The sequence below is a fragment of the Palaemon carinicauda genome, chromosome 19 (genome assembly GCF_036898095.1).
Source record: "Palaemon carinicauda isolate YSFRI2023 chromosome 19, ASM3689809v2, whole genome shotgun sequence".
In the NCBI taxonomy this organism is placed as follows: domain Eukaryota; kingdom Metazoa; phylum Arthropoda; class Malacostraca; order Decapoda; family Palaemonidae; genus Palaemon; species Palaemon carinicauda.
This window is the reverse complement of record NC_090743.1, coordinates 55,668,701-55,692,736: the sequence shown is the minus strand read 5'-3', so window position 1 is coordinate 55,692,736 and position 24,036 is coordinate 55,668,701. Positions and strand designations below refer to the sequence as shown.

The following is a 24,036-nucleotide window of genomic DNA, read 5'->3' as shown; positions in this document are numbered from 1 at the left end:
TTAGAGACAGGCCAATGAAGGTGTAGGCTTTGCTACGCAGGAGGAGACGGACGGTCGGCGAGGAGGTAGAGATGGTGACTGTGATAACGTACCGTAACTTACTCTAACTAAAACTACGTGAACTTTAACCTCACTTAACTTATTTATTTTTTTAAATTTTTATATTATATATTTTTTCTACATTCTTTTTTTTTATTTTGAATTTTCATCACTTTCACTCAATGCAATCTGTTTTCTTTGCTTCACTTTCTTTCTCTTCATCCCGATCACTAGACCGCTTCGTAGACTTTTTAAAGAAACTATCGAGTTGCTTGGTACGGCTTTTCAGAATTTTTATGAAATGGGTTAAACAGACATCATCAAATTGCGAAACTACACAGCAAACCAAGTTTCTGTGGGTGATACTTATTAATGAAATCAACCACGTGTTGATGATGTGCTAACATCTCTTTTATTTCAGCCGAACTTAAGATGTGCTTTACCTCCTCGATACCCTCCAACTCACTCAACTGCGCTTGGAACTCATCATTCTGCATGGCATGCAGCTCCTTGAGTTCCTTAGAGGTGAGCTCTTCCTGATGCTCATCGACGAGTTTGGTGATGTCATCTTCATCGACCTCCAGACCCATGGACTTACCAAGGAATACAATCTCTTCTACGTCTTCCTCTACGGCAAGCACAGGTTCAGGCTCGGGGCCAAAACCTTCAAAATCTCTGGGAGAAAGAGCATCAGGCTTCTTCCAAGCTGAATTCAGTGTCCGTCGAGTTACTCCCTCCCAAGCCTAATCTATGATCTTCAAGCAGTGCACGAGATGGAAATGGCTCCTCCAAAATTCACGCAAAGTTAAGTTGGTGCTTTGCGTGACATTAAAGCACCGCTTAAATAAGTGCTAGGTGTTGAGCTTCTTAAAATTAGATATGATTTGCTGGTCCATGGGCTGGAGGATAGGGTTGGTGTTCGGTGGAAGGTACAGCACTCTGATGAACTTGAACTGGTCGATGATATCATCTTCGAGTCCTGGGAGGTGAGCGGTAGCATTATCCAAGCAAAGCAAGAACTTTAAAGGCAAATTCCTCTCCTGAAGGTACTTCTTGACAGCAGAGCCGAAAACTTGGTTTACCCATTCAACAAAGAAATGCCTAGTAAAACAAGCCTGAGTATTAGCACATCACAATTGAAAACTTGCTGCTCTACGTAGCCTTCATCCTCCACGATCTTTTTGAACTTCTTAACAAAATTATTAGCAGACTTGGTGTCCGAACTTGAAGCCTCTCCGTGCCGAACAACTGAATGAATCCCGGTCCGTTTCCTAAATTTCTCGAACCAACCGTGAGACGCCTTGAATTCCTCCATCGTAAGATCGGTTGAACTCTCCCCCGCGTCACTCCCAGAGCCCGCCGCTTTTAAGTCACAATAGATAGCGCTGGCCTTCTCATAAATGATCGTTTCAGTGATCGTATCACCAACAGTTACTGTGTCCTTTATCCATATCAACAAAAGGAGTTCCATTTCTTCCAGGGTAGGGCTGCAACATTTTTAAATAATGGTGATCCCCTTCGATGGTTTGACTGCTTTAATGGCTGCCTTCTGCTTGATGATCGTCAAGATCGTAGACATATTTCGGCCATATTGTTTAGCCAGATCACTCACACGCACACCACGCTCATGTTTTTTCTATAATTTCTTGCTTCAATTCTAATAAAAATTATTGCCTTCTTCACTTTCTCACCCCTACTAATACCTGTACCGAAACTAACCTTCTTAGCACCCATGATTATAAGTAAAATCAAAAATTAAACGTGAGAAAAGGAAGATAATAAAGACTGTTAATAACAGACCGAACAGAGGACAACCACACGATGCGCACAAGAAAAGAGAACTGACCGACACGACGCTCAATGGCGTTCCTCCAATGTGCTGCCGTCTACCGGCGTAGACAAGAAACAGCGACCGACACTACGAGAAAATTCTGCGCATATGGTCTACGTCGGATGTTGGAGCATGACTTCGGGTGTCGAGATGAAAATTTGATCGAATTTTACTCCGGATGTTGGAACAATCGTATGTACAGGCAATCGTATGGAGAGGTTCCACTGAGTATATATATATATATATATATATATATATATATATATATATATATATATATATATATATATATATATATATATATATATATACAGTATATATATATATATATATATATATATATATATATATATATATATATATATATATATATATATATATATATATACTGTATATATATATATATATATATATATATATATATATATATATATATATATATATATATATATATTTATATATAATATATATATATATATATATATATATATATATATATATATATACTGTAATATGTTATTTTTATAATAAAATAAATTTTTGAATATACTTACCCGGTGATTATATAAGCTGCAACTCTGTTGCTCGACAGAAAACTCTACGTAAAAAATCCGCCAGCGATCGCTATGCAGGTAGGGGGTGTACTTCAACAGCGCCATCTGTCGTGCAGGTACTCAGTACTCAATGTAAACACAGAACTCAATTTTCTCCTCGGTCCACTGGGTCTCTATTGGGGAGGAAGGGAGGGTCCTTTAATATATAATCACCGGGTAAGTATATTCAAAAATTTATTTTATTATAAAAATAACATTTTTCAATATTAAACTTAGCCGGTGATTATATAAGCTGAATCACACCCAGGGGGGTGGGTAGAGACCAGCAATAATTGTTTACATTATTATGAGCTAAGGATTTTTTATTTCATTTTAGCAGTTATCCAAAATAACAAACATAAAATAAATAAGTACCTGGTAAGGAAGTCGACTTAAACAATTACTCTGCCTTTTTAAGTACGTCTTACGTACAGAGCCTCGCGATCCTCTTAGGATGCTGAGCGACCCCTAGGAGCTGAAGTATCAAGGGTTGCAACCCATACAACAGGACCTCATCAAAACCTCTAATCTAGGCGCTTCTCAAGAAATGACTTTGACCACCCGCCAAATCAAGTAGGATGCGAAAGGCTTCTTAGCCTTCCGGACAACCCAAAAACAATAATACAGTGAACCCTCGTTTATCGCGGTAGATAGGTTCCAGACGCGGGCGCGATAGGTGAAAATCCGCGAAGTAGTGACATCATATTTACCTATTTATTTAACATGTATATTCGGACTTTTAAAACCTTCCCTTGTACGTAGTACTGTTAACAAACCACCCTTTAATGTACAGAACACTTAATGCATGTACTACAGCACCCTAAACTAAAACAGGCACAAATATTAAAGGCGATTTTATATCATGCGTTTCCTAAACACCTAAAAAGCACGATAAAAAATGGCAACCAATGTTTTGTTTACGTTCATCTCTGATCATAATGAAGAAACAAACTCATTTAGTGTACACATATATGTATAGGTTAGTTTTTGCATCGATTATATTGATTATACAGTACTGTATGTTGATTTTTTTATTACCAATGTTTTAGTTTACGTATTTTTCTTAGGACTTCCAAATGAAATCTTTTTCTTTATGACGCCGCCTGAAACGACGGCGTGTACGCTCAGTAAACAACCACGCTCAGAACAAACAAGGCATTTAACGCGCATGATGATAGTGATAAATAATGATACAGTACATACAGTATTTACAGTAAAAGCATTTACAAAATATGTTACCTTACAAATATAAATTATACAGTACTTGTACGTAGCAAAGCAGGAAAACAATTTACGAGAGAGAGAGAGAGAGAGAGAGAGAGAGAGAGAGAGAGAGAGAGAGAGAGAGAGAGAGAGAGAGAGAGAGAGAGAGAGAGAGATTGTTTTACGTACGTAAATGTAAATTTTAAACAAAAAAAATATGATAGGTTACAACATGTAGACTTTTAAAACCTTCCCTTTAACTTAATGCATACAGTACGTACATTACTAAACTATAAAACAGGCAGTAAGAATATTAAAGTAAAAAATAAAGATTGTTACTGTACTCACCACGAAAGAAGTTGAAGAAAAACTTGAATGGTGATGGCGATGAATTTGCTGCACAGTAGAAATGATGATGATGAAGCTGATGATGTGTTCTACTGTGCAGTCAATGATAGTATTTTACGTCTCTTCAGACGGAGGTGTCTTTTCCTGGGACACCTCTTCAACTTCTTCCTGGGAAACTTCTTCCATTTTGTTCCGAAGGCGTACTAGCAGGAGGAACTGGCTCTTTTTTGCGAGGCTGGAAGAACATTGTGATCGGAAGTTGTTGCCGCTGCTTCTTTTTTCGATCCAAGAGCATCCTGTAGGGAGTCATGATGTCATCGACCTTGTTGGAGAATTGCATCGAGCGAACCATATCCTCGTCCCACTCTTGTAACATTTCTTTCGCCTCCTTGATATGGTTGCAGAACTTGGCAAGCCGTTCTAATGTTAAGCCCGTTTCTTCGACATTTTCTTGGGTCTCTTCCTGGGTATCACTCTCTTCCTCACTTGCCGATTTCGTCAGGTCTTCGAGGTCTGCGTCAGTTAGGGGCTGGGAATGGCAGTCCAACAACTTGTCGACGTCTTCAGTCGTCATGTCGCCAAACCCGTCACCTCCAATTATGGCAGCCAACTGCACAGATTTCCGTATTGCAGAGTGTTGGATTTCCGACGGAGTAAATCCCTTGTCGTCGTAAACAATATCGGGCCACAGCTTCTTCCAGCTCGCATTCACGGTTGCAGGTTTCATCTCTTGAAGTGCCTTCTGAATATTCTGCAGGCACGTGGCTATGGTGTACTGCCGCCAGTACGCCTTCAAGTTGAAATCTTCATCCTCGTCATCTTGGGCAGCATCCACACACGCAACGAGGTCCGCCAAGGTATTCTTCGTGTAGAGGGCCTTGAACGCCCTGATAACCCCCTGGTCCATCGGTTGAATTAATGACGTGGTGTTGGGTGGCAGGAACTCAACCTGAACGCCCTCACGCGACAGGTCAGTTGCGTGTCCACCAGCGTTATCCATAAGGAGAAGGATCTTGAATGGCAAGCCCTTCTCTAAGAGATATTCATGGACTTGCGGGATGAAACACTGGTGGAACCAGTTGGAGGTCAGCATCTTCGTAATCCATGCTTTTTGATTATGCATCCAGTACACGGGAAGGAGATTCTTATTTTTATTTTTCAAAGCGCGAGGATTTTTCGACTTATAAATAAGCCCCGGCTTTAACAAAAATCCAGCAGCATTGCCACACATCACGAGGGTAACGCGATCCTTGAATGCCTTAAAGCCAGAGGCTTTGGCTTCCTCTTTGAACAGGAAAGTTCGCGACGGCATTCTCTTCCAAAACAAGCCAGTCTCATCCATATTAAAGACTTGTTCCGGCTTGTATCCACCTTCGGCGATAATATTCTTGAACATCTGGTTCACGTAAGTTTCAGCAGCGGCAGTGTCAGCGGAAGCAGACTCCCCATGCAGTGAAACGCTTTTCAGGGCGAAGCGTTTCTGAAACTTCGCGAACCATCCTTTGCTTGCGGAAAAACGTTTCTGAGGCTGGGAATCAGTGGATGTCCCTGGTTGAGGATCATCTGCATCATCATCATCTTCAGCATGGTTGCCGTCGTCGTCTTTAGGTTCCTTTGCAGCAAAATTCTCATATAAACTCAAAGCCTTTGTTTGGATGGTGTTCGTATCCAAGGCTATGTTCTTCTTCCGGCAGTCGGCAATCCACACAGCTAAAGCACCTTCCATGCGTACGATCGTTTTATTACGCGTTGTAACGACTCGCTTCGCTGATCTGCTAAAGGTGATTGCAGCCGTCTTTCTAATGTTCGCCTCGTCCTTTTTGATATAGCGAACGGTGGATTCGTTGATGCCAAAATGGCGGCCGGCGGCCGCGTAACTTCTACCACCTTTTAACATGTCGAGAAGCGTAACCTTCTCAGCTATCGTCATCATCCTTCGGTGGCGTTTAGGCTCACTACCAGCCTTACTAGAAGCAGAACGCTTGGGAGGCATTGTACAGTAGGATTTAACAGAAAGTTCAACAAAAAGTTCAACTTAAAACAGTCGCACACAGCACAGATTAAACTTCACAAACTTAAGAACGTCTACTCAGCGATACGCGGAAAGAGAAAGTGAACGATCCAGCCCCGCGAGAACTTTGATGCTGCGGGTAGAAGATGCGGGCAAAACACCAATCACAGGCTAGATAACAAAACTTGAGTTCTGATTCGTCATCTATCAGCGCTTGAACCAATCACAACCCGTCTTACAGTACTATGATGCGTTGGTTACTCATAGAAGATGCCCCGCGCATACTGAACGTACGTAGATTAAGTACAATACCGTAATAATAATAAATAATGATAATAATACTGTACAGTAATAATAATAATAATAATGATAATAATAATAACAATAATAATTTTATTAACAACAACAACAATAATAATAATAATAACAATAATAATAAAAATTTACGTACGCTATTTTACGCCTCTCTCTCTCTCTCTCTCTCTCTCTCTCTCTCTCTCTCTCTCTCTCTCTCTCTCTCTCTCTCTCTCGTACGCTTATTCGAAATGTGATTTTTGCAACAAAGAATATTATTGGATGCAGTACTGTACTACGTACGTATACATACAAAAGATTCATGGAAAAGAAGCACATCCATTACAGTACACACCATTCTAATATGGTATGACTGCATCTGATTTGCGTTTCATGTTCGATTTAATTTTACTACGTACTGAATTATCGTATGATCACATTCTCTTTTCGTGTTTTATTTCTTTCTGTGCTGAATTATATATCATATGTAATGCAATGAACAATCAGTAAGAGCAGATATTACTAATTACAGTATTAATGGAATTACAGGTAACAAAATATCGTATTTGGTTGTCTTCAGATTTCGCGGTATTTTCGAATTTTCCGGAAAATCCGCGATATGTATATATATATGGGTTATGGGAAAACCCCGCGAAGTGGTGAATCCGCGATTGTCGAACCGCGAAGTAGCGAGGGTTCACTGTAAAACATTTCAAGAGAAAGATTAAAAAGGTTATGGAATTAGGGAATTGTAGTGGTTGAGCCCTCACCCACTACTGCACTCGTTGCTACGAATGGTCCCAGAGTGTAGCAGTTCTCGTAAAGAGACTGGACATTCTTAAGATAAAAAAGACGCGAACACTGACTTGCTTTTCCAATAGGTTGCGTCGATTATACTTTGCAGAGATCTATTTTGTTTAAAGGCCACGGAAGTTGCGACAGCTCTAACTTCGTGTCCTTACCTTCAGCAAAGCTTGGTCTTCCTCATTCAGATGGGAATGAGCTTCTCGTATTAACAGTCTGATAAAATAGGATAAAGCATTCTTTGACATAGGCAAAGATGGTTTCTTAACTGAACACCATAAAGCTCCAGACAGGCCTCGTAAAGGTTTAGTTCATTTTAAATAGAACTTAAGAGCTCTTACAGGGCATAAGACTCTTTCTAGTTCATTTCCAACCATACGATAAGTTTGGAATATCGAACGATATTGGCCAAGGCCGAGAAGGCAGCTCGTTTTTGGCTAGAAAACCAAGTTGTAGAACATGTAGCCGTTTCGGATGAGAATCCGATGTTCTTGCTGAAGGCATGAATCTCACTGACTCTTTTAGCTGTGGCTAAGCATACCAGGAAAAGAGTCTTTAAGGTGAGATCTTTCAGGGAGGCTGATTGTAGCAGTTCGAACCTGTCTGACATAAGGAATCTTAGTACCACGTCTAAATTCCAAGCAGGTGTAACCAAACGACGCTCCTTCGTGGTCTCAAAAGACTTAAGGAGGTCCTGTAGATCTTTATTGTTGGAAAGATCTAAGCCTCTGTGACGGAAGACTGATGCCAACATGCTTCTGTAACCCTTGATAGTGGGAGCTGAAAGAGATCGTTCTTTCCTCAGATATAAGAGGAAGTCAGCTATTTGAGTTACAGAGGTACTGGTCGAGGAAACGGATACTGACTTGCACCAGTTTCGGAAGATTTCCCACTTCGATTGGTAGACTCTAAGGGTGGATGTTCTCCTTGCTCTAGCAATCGCTCTGGCTGCCTCCTTCGAAAAGCCTCTAGCTCTCGAGAGTCTTTCGATAGTCTGAAGGCAGTCAGACGAAGAGCGTGGAGGCCTTGGTGTACCTTCTTTACGTGTGGCTGACGTAGAAGGTCCACCCTTAGGGGAAGTGTTCTGGGAACGTCTACTAGCCATCGAAGTACCTCGGTGAACCATTCTCTCGCGGGCCAGAGGGAAGCAACTAGCGTCAACCTTGTCCCTTCGTGAGAGGCGAACTTCTGCAGTACCTTGTTGACAATCTTGAACGGAGGGAATGCATATAGATCTAGATGTGACCAATCTAGGAGAAAGGCATCTATATGAACTGCTACTGGGTCCGGGATTGGTGAGCAAAATATTGGGAGCCTCTTGGTCATCGAGGTTGCGAAGAGATCTATGGTTGGCTGGCCTCAGGTGGCCCAAAGTCTCTTGCATACATCCTTGTGGAGGGTCCATTCTGTTGGAATTATTTGTCCCTTCCGACTGAGACAATCTGCCATGACATTCAAGTTGCCTTGGATGAACCTCGTTACTAGTGATATGTCTAGACCTTTTGACCAGGTGAGGAGGTCCCTTGCGATCTCGTACAACGTCAGAGAGTAGGTCCCTCCTTGCTTGGAGATGTACGCCAAAGCCGTGGTGTTGTCCGAGTTCACCTCCACCACTTTGCCTTGAAGGAGAGACCTGAAGCTTTTCCAGGCCAGACGTACTGCCAGTAGCTCCTTGCAGTTGAAATGCATTGTCCTTTGACTCGAGTTCCATAATCCCGAGCATTCCCGACCGTCTAATGTCGCACCCCAGCCTACGTCCGATGCGTCCGAGAAGAGAACGTGGTTGGGAGTCTGAACAGTCAGGGGAAGACCCTCTCTTAGGTTGATATAGTCCTTTCACCAAGTCAGACAAGACTTTATCTTTTCAGAAACCGGGATCGAGACCGCTTCTAGCGTCTTGTCCTTTTCCAGTGAAAAGCTAGATGGTATAGAAGAGGACGGAGGTGTAGTCTTCCTAGTGACACAAATTGATCCACGGATGACAGCGTCCCTACCAGACTCATCCACAGCCTGACTGAGCAGCGTTCCTTCTTCAGCATCTTCTGGATGGATAGCAGGGCTGGGGGCTCATAGTCTTGTTCAGCAACGTCCTCATCAGAGGGTTCCTCATCCGAAACTGATGAGGAAACGGCAACGGAGTGGGCAACGTCTGACTCGCTGAATCCCGTCGCACTGGTGGATGCGTGACGGAGCCGGACGCAATATCATGGAACTGCTGCACAGTCTGTGAACTGTCAACAACCATGGGTGCGCGAGGAAGTACAGCGTCAACCCGAAACTGTCTAGACCGTCTGGGTTGCACAGTCAACACCCTACCGGGTTGCTGAGGTTGACGCACTGCGTCACAACAAGTCACCTCTGCTGGTTGTTGAACGTCCTGAACGTCAACAACCACCTCCGAGCGTCGCTTAACGTCAACGTGCGGCTGGCAACCCACACTGGGTCGCATCGGTGGAGGAACCACCTCAACTGGCAGACGCGAGTAGGTTACCTCAGCGTCAACAGGGCGCACAACCGACCGGTTGGAAGGTTGTTGGCCAGAAGGAGGAACCACCTCAACTGGCAGACGCGAGTAGGTTACCTCAGCGTCAACAGGGCGCACAACCGACCGGTTGGAAGGTTGTTGGCCAGAAGGTTCTTCTCCGCATTTAAGTCCTCTATCAAGGACGCAAGCTTGGACTGCATGTCTTGCAGCAAAGCCCATTTAGGGTCTACGGGAGCAGGTGTGGCAACAGACGGGGTTAGCGACTGAGGCGGAACCGTTTACCATCCCTGAAAGCCTTGTTATGTGTGACATAATAGTACAGCAAAACTTCAAAGGCTCGACAAAAGCTGAGAAGTTGACCTGTAAACAACTTGGAGCGTCTCCTGGCTAGGCGCCAGGGAGAGTCTACCAGAATTGAGAAGTCTATCTGGGCAGAGGCATGAACTCCCAAGCCGAGAACTTCTCTCGTGTCATATCAGACTCTCGCTCTATAAGCCAGTTTAAAAGAAGGGAAATCAAAGGCTGTATCCCCAAAACTCCTCCTGGTGAAAAAACCAGTCGCCTAGCCAATGTAACGCTCTCTAGGAGAGCGAGAGAGCACTAGCTTAAAAACAACGGCTTCGAAGTAGCTAGGCCTAGTGTAAGTTCTGACGTTTAGGCGAACGTGGAGCAGCAGTTACAAGATCCGGACGAAGATCCTTAAAAAAATCATCATGATTTAATTAAAGTCCATAGGAGGCTAAGCAGCTTAAGGCTCCTCTCCATCTGACAGAGTCCTCAAGGGAATATCAGTAGGAGGGAGAACAGCAACTTCCTCATCTACAGGAACCTTGTCCGATAAAAGCTGAGTCTCTCACTGGTGCATTAGTAGCGGACCAGAACGCAACGTCATGTAACTGCTTGACAGTCTGTGAACTGTCAACAACTGAACTGTCAACCACAACAGGTGCGTGAGGACGTTCAGTGTCCACTCGAGACTGCTTTGACTGTCTAGACTGAGCAGTCAAAACAACTCTAGAATGCGGAGGTTGACGCACCGCGTCAAAACAAAACAACTTAGACTGTTGTTGTACCTCGCGAACGTCAACGGAAGGTTCCGTGCGTCGCTGAACGTCAACATGCGGCTGGCAGGGTACACTGGAACGCATGGGTGGCGGGACTCTCTCAGCTGGAGTGCGGCAGAAGGTCGCCTCAGCGTCCACAGGACGCACAACCGTGGTTGGTTGTAGGCTAGAGGTTGGTGCAGTGTCAACCTTCTCCGCACGAAAGTCCTGCATCAATGACGTTAACTGAGACTGCATGGTCTGCAGCAAAGACCACTTAGGGTCTACAGGAGCAGGTGCGGCAACAGACGGTGTGACTGCCTGATGCGGTACCGCTTTGCCTCTCTTAGGAGGTGAGCAGTCGTCGGAAGACTGCAGCGAGTCCGAACTGACCCAGTGGCTACAACTGGGCCGTTGGACTTGCGCGGAAGGGACCGACTTGCGCTTAATAAGCCGCGAGACCTTGGTCCATGGTTTCTTACGAGAAACCTCTTCCGCAGACGAGGAATAAATGGGCTCTCTCGTCTTTGTGTGGGTGGGGCGATCTTGGGTAGATACGCCCGAAACCACGGAGGGAAACGTCTGTTCGTTGATCAAGGCCTCTCGAACCCATAAGTCGTTCGACATTACTTCTCCCCTGGGCTTGGGAGCTTGCAAGAGGTCCCGGACTAGGTGAACGACAGGCACGAACAGACGAACCCTCGGACGCAACACTGTAACACTTTGCGCATATCACTTTATCGATTTTCTGTTTTGCACTTATTTCACTGAAATCGAAACTTTTACTGATTTCTACCTGAAACACGCAATTCTACCCTTCATTAAAAGGTAGTAATTGCGAAATCAGTCGTATAATGCAGCTCATTAATACCAGCAAAAAACAGAAAACATATATTAAGATAAAAAATTCAGTGGCTGGGAAAGAGACTAAACACTAGTTCATATAAACTACGTTTTCAATCTCTTACCGCACATAGCCTGGGGACGAGAATAAAAACCTAAAAACGTTTTACCTTCCTCCCCGTACAGAGACTAGGGACGAGAGTAACACGAGAACAACGTTACCCGCTTGAACGGAACGTTTTCTCTCCTCTCTCTCCCTCCGTCTCTATCTCTCTCTCTCTTTCTCTCTTGATTTCGCACCTAAGAGAAGAGCCCATTTATATATCGTCAAAAAAACATGTTATTTGACTAAAGGAAAAAACTGAAAGGTTTTCCAAATAAAAAGTTCCTTTAAATTAGAATTTAAAACATTTAAGCTAAGAAAGAATGAACAAAACGTCAGAATCGATTTACTCTTACTGCAAAGTGAAACCGTGATACACTCTCTCTCTATCGTAACGATAGAGCGCATGTTGAACGTCCTGAACGTCAACAACTGCGTAGCCTAAAAAACTAAACGTTAGTTCATCTTTGAAAACAGTACGAAGACTATCAAAGAAATTTTTTCATAAAACTTTACATTTAAAAAGTTTTAAATTCTTTAAAGGCTAAATACGATATAACGGGCTCAATGTTGATTAACTTCGGTTCCAAGTTAGGACCGCCTACTATCAGGAAAGGTCGCATATAAACAAAACATTAAAATTTATTTTTATATGTTTATAATAAATGGAAAGTTAATCGAAGAGGCCTATAAAGGCGGAGAGATATAAAATATATAGATCTATAACGTGATAAGAAAAATTACTAAAAACCTAAACACACTTCCGTCTAAGGGAAGGGTCGGCCATTTAAAAGTGAAAGAGAGTCCATACTCTCTTTGTCACCATAATTAAATCTATCCAAAACGAGTTCAAGTTTTGAGATGAAGATAAAACACCTGCATAGCGAAAGCTCAAAACTAGAATAGTGTACTTCACCAAATAGTTGTGAAAACAAATCCAGTTAGTAACAGCGAATTAGTAGGTCTTGCCGGTAGCCCGACAGAGAGAAAATTGAGTTCTGTGTTTACATTGAGTACTGAGTACCTGCACGACAGATGGCGCTGTTGAAGTACACCCCCTACCTGCATAGCGATCGCTGGCGGATTTTTTACGTAGAGTTTTCTGTCGAGCAACAGAGTTCAAGCTTATATAATCACCGGCTAAGTTTAATATTGAAATATATATATATATATATATATATATATATATATATATATATATATATATATATATATATATGTATACATACAGTATATATATATATATATATATATATATATATATAATATATATATATATATAATATATATATATATATATATATATATATATATATATATATATATATATATATATATATATATATACATATACTGTATGTATACATATATATATATATATATATATATATATATATATATATATATATATATATATATATATATATACATACAGTATATATATATATATATATATATATATATATATATATATATATATATTTGAGTTTTTAAATCAATATTTCTCCATTCCTTGTCTCTTACTTCACGCTTCATAGTCCCCACCCATGTAGGCATGGGTCTTCCAATTCATCTAGGGCCTTGTGTGGGCAAGTTAAAAGTTGGGTGAACTAATCTCTCTCGGGGAGTGCGTAAAGCATGCCCAAACCATCTCCATCTACCCCTCACCATGATCTCATCTAGATATGGCACTCGAGTAATCTCTCTTATACGGTAGTTTCATTTCTAATCCTGCTTCGCCTCTTAACTCTCAACATTCTTCTGAGAGCTTTGTTCTCAAATCTACAAAATCTGTTGGATATTGTTTCATTGTCATACCATGACTTATGTCCATACAGTAACACCGATCTCACCAAATTGATATTTAGCCTGATTTTAATACGTAATTTCAGGTGATTTGATTTCTAAATTTTACTTAACCTAGCTATTATCTGCTTTTCTTATTTAAATCTTTCATTACACTTCTAAAGACCCTGTATTAGATATCACGGTACCTAAATATTTAAATGATTCTTCCTTCCATAGCATATTCTGTTCTCCTCATCTCTGTCTTTCTTCTATTTATCTTGAACCAACTTCATGTGATATTTCATTCATTCTGGTAGCCAACCATTGCAAATTTTGTGGTGTTCTGCTAATAAGGACAGCGTCATCAGCATACAGTGTACTCTATGTCAGCTAATTTCCTATAACTAATTCAGTCCAATCCTCCGCACACCCAACTGTTCTATTAATTATAAACTCCATGAGGAGGATAAACAACATGGGTGACAACACATTCCCTTAGAGTACTTCACTGTTCATTGGAGACTCATTTCATACGACTTCATTAAAATCAACTTTGCACTTGCTATGCTCATGAATAGACTTTAATCAAATTTACATATTTTAGAAGAACTCCATAAAAACAAAGGACTCTCCACAAAATTGGCTGGTATCCAATTCCTAAATCTCCAAAATGGACACTTCCTTAAATCACCTCCTTTGTTCTGTAAAAGTTATTTTAAAGAAAAGTTCCAAATTCTTTCCACATGATATGAGAAACTTACCTTCTTTAAAGGGGTAAAAATTACCACTTGTCCAAAACAGGAACAAGCTCTGTATAAGTACCTGGTAAGTTGTATCCTAATGAAAAAAACATTGACAGACAGGCACATGCTCTGCATAGATTACTGGTATAGCCTGATCTACTAATAGAGGAATAAGCTCTTGCATAGTGTCTGAAACTTCAATAGCTTCATCTTCAAGCAATAAAGGAGGTTCTGATATAAAGTAAATGACTGAAGAGATTATAAAAATTTCAAAACTGTATTCCCAAGCCTATTGTTTAATGAACCATTACGATCAGATTGAAGATCCCCTTTTACATTGCCTACACCAAAAACTTCTATATTTTGAATATCCAAACCACTTATCTCATTTAAATGGGGCAGCTTAGCCTAACAAGTAGGGGGAGCAACAGGGAAAGGAGAAGTTAGGGAACTGACCCCAAAGTAATACTTATTTCTTTATATAAATTATTCTGATTGCGAGTCCTTGACAAGGTACGCTTTTTGAATGAGAATCCAAATTTGGAAGACACACCTCTATTATTCCTTACAAGGAAGTGAATTACCCCACCTTATGGGTAGTAGGTTGGCCAGGGCTCCAGCCACCCGTTGAGATACTATCACTAAAGAGTTATTGGGTCCTTTGGCTGGCCAGAAAGTATTACACTGGCTCCCTCTCTCTCGTTACAGCTCATTTTATCTTTGCCTGCACATACACCGAATAGTGTGGCCTATTCTTACCACATTCTCCTCTGTCCTCATATACCTAACAACACAAACTACAAAATATATATATTTTTTTTTACTCAAGAGATTAACTACTGCAATGTAATTGTTCAGTGGCAACTTTCCTCTTGGTAAGGGTAGAAGAGAATCTTTAGATATGGTAAGCAGCTCTTCTAGGAGGACATTCCAAAATCAAACCATTGTTCTCTGGTCTTGGATAGTGCCATAATCTCTGTAGCATGGCTTTCCACTGTTTTGGATTAGAGTTCTCTTGCTTGGGGGTACACTTGAGCATGCTGTTCTATCTAATTTCTCTTCCTCTTCATATTTCAAAGTTTTAAATTTACAGTTTATAGGAGAACAATCCAATATAGTGTTGCTGTTCTTGAATTGTTTTATTTTGAATGTTTATTCTTCTCCTGTAAGTTAATTATTTCCTTGTGTCCTTTCCTCATTGGGCTATTTTTCCCTGTTGGACCCCTTGGCCTTATAGCTTCTTGCTTTTCCAACTAGGGTTATAGTCTACCTTGTAACAACAACAACAACAACAACAATAATAATAATAATAATAATAATAATAATATAGCACTAACACTAAACTAAACCAAAATTACATAATGTGTAAGGCCAAGGTTACAGGTATAACAAGATTGAAAATCAAAATGATGGCAGCTGGGAGGAGTACACGGATTACTGACTCATTCTATTTATCAACATTTCTTTCCAATGGGAACAAATGGTTTTACATACTTCATGGCAAGTTTTTCTTATTTTGGCCAGGGCTACTCTTTAAGAATGAATGACAAATAGATTCCTGGAAGTTTTATTGAAATACAAATTTTGAAGTGAAATACTGGTGTATAACTTAGATATACATACTGTATATTAAAAAAATGAATGCCTACAATGACTATCTATAATAATGGAAGTAACTGCATCACAACCAACTACCTCTTGTAAAAAGGGCATAATGTATAAACTACCTCTGAAATGCAACAGGCGACCAAACAGACAAAAGCTCTAAACAACTTAGGATAGTTTTCAAGATTGATTTTCAACAGTGTGTGTGATCTGAATTTCATCAACAGAATTGGAAAATTACAGATAGCTTGGAATTAGAAAGGAATGATCCAAGATGTCAATACATACATACTTAAAAAATTAAAAGACCACATACCTGTAATTTTTTTTTCCGCAGCATTGCGTTTGAGGAGTTCTCTTGACTAGAGTCAATTGCAATGACATTTAGGTTATACTGCAATGTTAATGATGTGCTAAGGTATCCTTTACCACTTCCTAAATCAATTATCCAATCAACTCCACAACCTGTAGCACAATACTTGTGATTATCATAATAGCTATTGTTGTTTATAAATAAGATTTTCCCTTAATGGGTTTAGATTTTTTTATTATGGCTTTAAGATTAAAAAGTGATGACTACTTCTCCCTTCTTTATCCTTACAATCCTTATAAGATAAACGTATTGAAGATAAACTTTACAGCATAACCTTCAAATTATAAAATTTCCTCTAGAGGGATGCTGTTAAAACAAGTTTAAAAGTAATTTGTATTTTTCCTAGCTATACATACCTGAATTGTTTAAGACTTCGGCCACACCGCACGCGATGAGTGTCAAGGTAGAGGCATGACTTCAGCGGCAGGCCAGTGACAAGACCTTGCGTGGCCACACCAAAACCTTTACAATTCTCTTGTCTTCTCACTCCCAGCAGTCGAAAATAGCCTTCCTCGCAAACATGACACAATGGTGTTTGAGTAGAAAATTACTTCCGATTGAAAATCTTTGTTTTAAACTGAACAATAAATTATGCAAGAGTCTGGATTAACGCTTTTAATAAATAGAGAAGGGAAAATTAGTTAATTTTACAATTAAGATTGCCAGTTTCATTTATACAACAAATTTTATGAATATTTGCGTATGACACAAGTCTTCTGATTCTTTGTTGGCAACAATCTTCTTGGGTTCAGGCTCATAAAATAATCATCGAACTATGCACAACCTCAATCTCTCTCTTATCAGCCATTATAATTGCTTCAAATATGATAAACTTCACGAAAAATCATTGTCCCTTTTATTTCAGAATTATCTAGTTTTGCGTAAGAGATATTGTTTGAAGGTAAATACAATTTTTTTTGCTTCCATTCGAAATTTCTCTACATCACCTTTTAGATTTTTTGTGATTTTATATATATATATATATATATATATATATATATATATATATATATATATATATATATATATATATATATATATTTGTTTATTTATACTGTATATATATATATATATATATATATATATATATATATATATATATATATATATATATATATACATATATATATATATATATATATATATCATAGACTCCTTTAAGGAAGGACTGGAACGTCAGGACCTCAGGGTTTTTAACTTGAGTCTGAAAGATTAACTTGAGTCTGGACTAAAATTACTTCTAGAAGGACTAGAAACACGTTCTCTGGATTAAAATGGGGGTTTTTGAGGATGGTGAGTTCAATAGTAACATTTTCAACACCACCTGGGGTCATCTTCAAGGTCTAAAGGTCATTTATCAAGGTCAAATTTGTGAATTTTGGTAATTTTTGCTTGTTTTTTTGTGTGTAACTTCATAAATGGTGAGAGATAGCTGATTATAATATGAGGCAAGTCTGCAGAGCTGTCCGAATTTAATATATATTGTCATATATCGTCCTTCAAGAAAGGACTGGAACGTCCCCTGATCGGGGTTTTTAACTTGAGTCTGAAGGATTAACTTGAGTCCTGGACTAAAATGACTTCTAGGAAGGGCTAGAAACACGTTCTCTGAGTCAAAATGGGGGCTTTTGAGGACGGTGAGTTCAATAGTGACATTTTCAACACCACCTGGGGTCATCTTCATCATCTTCAAGGTCAAAAGGTCATATTTAAAGGTCAAAATAGTGAATTTTGGTAATTTTTACTCGTTTTTGTGTGTAACTCATAGATGGTGAGGGATGGCTGATTATAATAAGAGGCAAGTCTGTAGTTCTGTCCAAATTTAATATATATTGTGAAATATTGTATTACTCAAACATTCCAAACAAGCCCTAAAACAATGAAACACTAAAATAAGAAATAAAGAACGGTATTTCTCATCACAACAAAACTCAAAGACATTAACTTTTGATTAGATGAACATCGCTAGACAATATATATTAAATTTGGACAGAACTACAGACTTGCCTCTTATTATAATCAGCCATCCCTCACCATCTATGAGTTACACACAAAAACGAGTAAAAATTACCAAAATTCACTATTTTGACCTTGAAATATGACCTTTTGACCTTGAAGATGATGAAGATGACCCCAGGTGGTGTTGAAAATGTCACTATTGAACTCACCGTTCTCAAAAACCCCCATTTAGACTCAGAGAACGTGTTTCTAGCCCTTCTTAGAAGTCATTTTAGTCCAGGACTCAAGTTAATCCTTCAGACTCAAGTTAAAAACCCCGATCAGGGGACGTTCCAGTCCTTTCTTGAAGGACGATATATGACAATATATATTAAATTCGGACAGCTCTGCAGACTTGCCTCATATTATAATCAGCTATCTCTCACCATTTATGAGTTACACACAAAAAAACAAGCAAAAATTACCAAAATTCACAAATTTGACCTTGATAAATGACCTTTAGACCTTGAAGATGACCCCATGTGGTGTTGAAAATGTTACTATTGAACTCACCATCCTCAAAAACCCCCATTTTGATCCAGAGAACGTGTTTCTAGCCCTTCTAGAAGTCATTTTAGTCCAGACTCAAGTTAATCTTTCAGACTCAAGTTAAAAACCCCGAGGTCCTGACGTTCCAGTCCTTCCTTAACCCTGGATAGGTACGGTCCTCGGACACCCCTTTAAGGGTATACTCGGACGCGAACGACCCCGACGCCAAAAAAAATTCTTGAAAAATCAGTTTTTGCAGTAACCTCCTTTTTTCTTTTGCCAAAAAAAACTTCAATGAATGGTTAAAACAACTGTAAAGATAAATACTACTCATCTGCAGAAAAACTATTTATTATAAATATTTTAAAAAATTAAGTAGAAAAAAAAAAGACCTGACATAAAAATTCATAAAAAAAAAGTTTATACATATATACACAAATCCTTTTAGGAATTGATTCTTGAATGTTTAGGACACATCTTGATGTATTTTGGATGAAGTCAGACCCATGGAGGTGAAGATCTGAAATGAGAAAAAAAGGGTAACTTTTTCTGGCCAAAAAAAATTGTCCAAATTTCATGAATTTTTTTGGGTACCCAAATGAAATAGGAAGTGGCTAATTTTTTTAGGGAATAAACATATGTTATCCTAAAATAGAAATATGTAAAAAAATCTTCATTATTTTGTAAATTACATTTATATCAGGGGCCATATCTAAAGGTAATTTTTTGAGTACTTGGAAATTTCGTAAAAAAATACATATATTTAATATATAATATGATATTTATGCAGGTAAAAATATACCAAAATATCACAAATTCTATAGGGAACAAGAATATATATAGATAGGGCAGCTTACGCTTCGGATATGTCCACAAAATGGCCGCCAACCACACTGACTCAGACTCCCTAATCTGCCACTTGAAATGTAGGAAGGGTATGTCAATTTCAAGGTGTTATTTACTAATCTAATTATTATTGGATATGCATAAAAATTGTATGGTGGGTTGCTGGATAATTGTCGATTATTTTACGACTATAAAATTAAAATTCTGACCCAAAAAAATTTTTTTGAAGGGAAATAAAATCGAAAAAAAAAAAATGTAAAACAATATTTTAGCTAAAAAAATTTGATGATATTCAATAAAAAAAAAAGTAAACAAAATTTTCCGACAAATAAACATCTAGAGGAATCATTACTCTGTGATAGTTCCTTAGTACGTAGTAATTTTGAAAGAATTGGGAAAAAACGAAAAAATGGCAATCACCGGAAAATCGAACACATACCTATATATATATGCCATATCTGGCTAAAAAAAAGATAGGCATGGGTAGCCAGATCATCTAGAAACACTTTCCAACACTATAAAAATATAAGTTTTGCGACACTACTTGCCAATTCCTTACGGTAACATGACTAAGCAAAAAAATGCAAAACAAATAAAAAGGGGCACTTGTGGAAAAATGGCCATTCTAATATACGGCATTTCAGAAAAAAAAAATTTCAGCCACGTGCTAGGCAAACCATCAAGGCATATTTTCCGACAAATAAACATATAAATGAAATATTACTCTGTGATAGTTCCTTAGTACGTAGTAATTTTGAAAGAAATGGGAAAAAACGAAAAAATGGCAATCACAGGAAAATCGAACACATACTTATATATACGCCATATCTGGCTAAAAAAAAAATAGGCATGGGTAGCCAGATCATCTAGAAACACTTTCCAACACTATAAAAATATAAGTTTTGCGACACTACTTGCCAATTCCTTACGGTAACATGACTAAGCAAAAAAATGCAAAACAAATAAAAAGGGGCACTCGCGGAAAAATGCCCAACATTCTAATATACGGCATTTCAGATAAAAAAAAAAGACATGCACGTGTTAGCCCAACCATCAAGGCACACTTTCTAACACATAAACATGAAAAAAAAATCAATAATATACGGCAATTCCTTACTACGTAGTAAATTTTTACAAATATTGAAAAAAAAACAGAAATTGGCAACCGCAGTTAAATACCCAATATACCAATAACTACGTCGTATCTGACAAAAACAAAATCACGCATGGGTAGCCAGATCATCTAGACACACTTTCCAACATTAAAAAAGCAAAAGTTTTACGACACTATTTCGCAATATCTTACGGAAAAATGACTTGGCAAAAAAATTAAAAAAAATAAAAAAGGGACACTCGCGGTAAAATGCCCGACATTCTAATATACGACATCTCAAATAAAAAAAAAGACATGCACGTGTTAGCCCAACCATCAAGGCACACTTTCTAACACATAAACATGAAAAAAAAATCAATAATATACGGCAATTCCTTACTACGTAGTAAATTTTTACAAATATTGAAAAAAAACAGAAATTGGCAACCGCAGTTAAATACCCAATATACCAATAACTACGTCGTATCTGACAAAAACAAAGTCATGCATGGGTAGCCAGATCATCTAGACACACTTTCCAACACTAAACAAGCAAAAGTTTTACGACACTATTTGGCAATATCTTACGGAAAAATGACTTGGCAAAAAAATGAAAAAAAATTAAAAAGGGGCACTCGCGGTAAAATGGTCCTCGTGGTGATGAACGACATTTTAACTAAAAAAAAAAACATGCACATGGTAGCCAAACAATCCACCAAGACTTTCCACAACTGATAACCTATACAAGTTGCACCATTCTACGACAATTTCATAATACGTACAGTAATAACTTTGATAATTATGCAAACTACCTCAGAAGGGTAAACTCGGACGCGAACGACCCCGACGCGTCTCAGAAATCGGGGAAGGAGTACAGCTACAGCAATGCACATCTGGACACTACTAGAGCGTGTAGGGGAGACACCTCCTGCAGGTCGATCACCCACAAATTCAGTCACAGGGGTGAGTCACGTGAGAAAAACCTGTTTTTTTTTTACGCTCGGGGTCGCAAACGACCCACCGTACCTATCCAGGGTTAAAGGAGTCTATGATATATATATATATATATATATATATATATATATATATATATATATATATATATATATATATATATATATATATATATATATATACTATATATATAAAAGTAAATATATATATATATATATATATATATATATATATATATATATATATATATATATATATTATATTAGAAACTAAGTGGTGATTAAATGGGTTGCAATGCACAAAAAGGCATAGGCCTACCCACTACTTTATTACCATCCATTTGCAGTTGATTGCCATATCTTCCATTTATAACACTTATTCTTGCTCTCCGAAACACCTTCCCAATAAATTGTTGATTAGCCATGGCTGGAAACGAACCACTGAACGCGTACCCCTTTAGGAACTGATAAAAAATGGTGTAATCTTGGGTGAAGCCGCTCGAAACCGCCACGGTTTTTTTAAACATGAAACATAGCTTGGTAGCAATTGCAGTGGCTGGAGGCTTCTCGCGCCTCCAATATGGACACCCGCATACGATACCTTACGATTCAATTTGCCACTGGACCCTCTTCCCTCTAACATCGCTGCTAGTCACGCCCAGTGTGGCCGAAGCCTAAAATAAGTTATGTCTTCAGCAGAGCTAGAGCAGCTATTGAAATAGTTTTAACAAGGTGGTTAATGAGAGGTGATTAGCGTAGGCAAGTAGACCTGCCCACCAGCCTGTCAATGACTTCACTTTTGACCTTCGGCTCAGGACTGAGAAGGGTGGTTGATATGGGAGGCTTAACTTTAAAGGACTACGTTTTGTATAGCTATGAAAAATAAAAATTAACTTAGGGCAAAAGTGAAGAATCTCTGACAGGCAGAAAGGTGAGGCTGCTCCTCAGTGCTTACCATCTGTCGTTAACTACCTTGTTCACAATTTCAATGGCCGTTCCAGTTGTCAAAGACATTCCTTATTTCAAAGGCTGAAAGGTTTGTATCCGCATACCAACAAATCAATTCACAGTCCCAAAATTGTAAGGCAGTGCAAAATCTTATATTCACAGATCACTTAGATAATTGTACAGTGTCTAACCTTTTGCAAGACGGCTTACAATCCTACTCATTGTCTCCACCTCATGGGTTTTTTTCTCTGACATTACTCCTCTCATTGGCAGGGTTATGACATCAATAGGTCCATAGATTTCCAAAATCTGTAAAGAAAATAATATTGAATTACATCAATATTACCCAATTACCTAAGCAAAATTTATGACAGAGTCTATAGTAAATTAATTCTTATAAACCTCACTCATCTTCCTTTACCACACTTTCTTTAATAAATGATTATCAATAGTGCGGGTCCATTATCAAATTGATTCCTGCTGATATGTATCCCTTTCTTGTCAGAGTTCATTGAACTTACAGAGTTGATATTTCAATTATTTGGCTTGACCATGGCAATATGAACTATTTGAAAGCAATTTGTATTTTTCCTGACGATACAAACCTTGAGCTATCTATTAGGGATTATACTTTCGGCAAAGCTGGAAGACTAGTCATAAGACTTTTATCAAGGTGTAACTACCCCACCACTAGTTAGTGGGGCGCTTACACATACACACCTGTGTTGTCTCGTCACTTTTAATTGCAGGCAGGACTTGCAGGGGGATAGGTGATGGTGGGCCAATTCATATAAATAGCTCAAAGTTTGTATTGTTAGGAAAACTACAAATTACCTTCAAATTTCTCATTTGTTCCGACACTAAATACAAACCCTTTTACTTCTTATTAGGGATGACTTGCCCATTAGGAGGGTGGAAGTCTGAACCAATTGGCTGGAATTTGACCAGTGGTTTTCCCATATGTGCTCTGCATGTAACAGGGAGAAACCCTGCTATCTTGCTAAATTCCGTGCAACACACGGTTAACAGCCTGAGCCACATATGTGATTGTGTGATACTGGCAGTGTTACTAGTCAAGGTAAGACTTCTCAGTCAGTCATTTTTTATCATTCATCCCAGACTTAACCCTCGTTAAACTCTGCCCTCCACCATCTGCTACTTGTCCATCAAGGAGCATGAGGTGTTTAAACCCTATATTGTGTAGCTACCACAAGATCAATGGAGAACATCTCCATATTCCTGTTGGTCACGTCTTCCAGGAAGTGGGCAGTGAAGGTCTTTTGACACTTCCACGCGCCCGATTGTAAGGCCTGCGTCACGGAGTAGTTGTATTTGAATGCTAGGGATGTACTCATGCCCCTAATGATATGAGCTCTAGGTCTTCTCTGCTGAGAAAAAAAATCAGGATCCAGTGCCTGGTCTATGACCTTGTGAATCCAAGCTGAGAACGTGTTCTTGGTGAACCTTTTCTTAAATATCCCCGAGCTGATGAAGAGTGCTGACACTCGGGGGCAAGCTCCTGTAGTTCTCTTGATGTAGCACTTTGAGCTCCTACCTGGCATAATAGCTGTTGATCTCGATAATTGGTCACGCTGTGGCGGGA

At 38.9% G+C, this 24,036-nt stretch overlaps 1 protein-coding gene across 3 annotated transcripts in view; it reads right to left on the bottom strand.

Annotated features, from left to right (window-relative positions):
* The window catches only part of LOC137658644 (probable methyltransferase-like protein 25), a 425,819-nt gene that overhangs the window by 162,228 nt on the left and 239,555 nt on the right, over positions 1–24,036 (bottom strand). For all 3 annotated transcript variants that reach the window (XM_068393588.1, XM_068393586.1, XM_068393589.1), the window contains 2 exons: positions 22,625–22,742; positions 16,050–16,198 (listed from right to left, as the gene is read on the bottom strand). In XM_068393588.1, the coding sequence (XP_068249689.1) occupies positions 16,050–16,198; positions 22,625–22,742 (267 nt within the window). The remainder of the gene's footprint in view (positions 1–16,049; positions 16,199–22,624; positions 22,743–24,036) is intronic.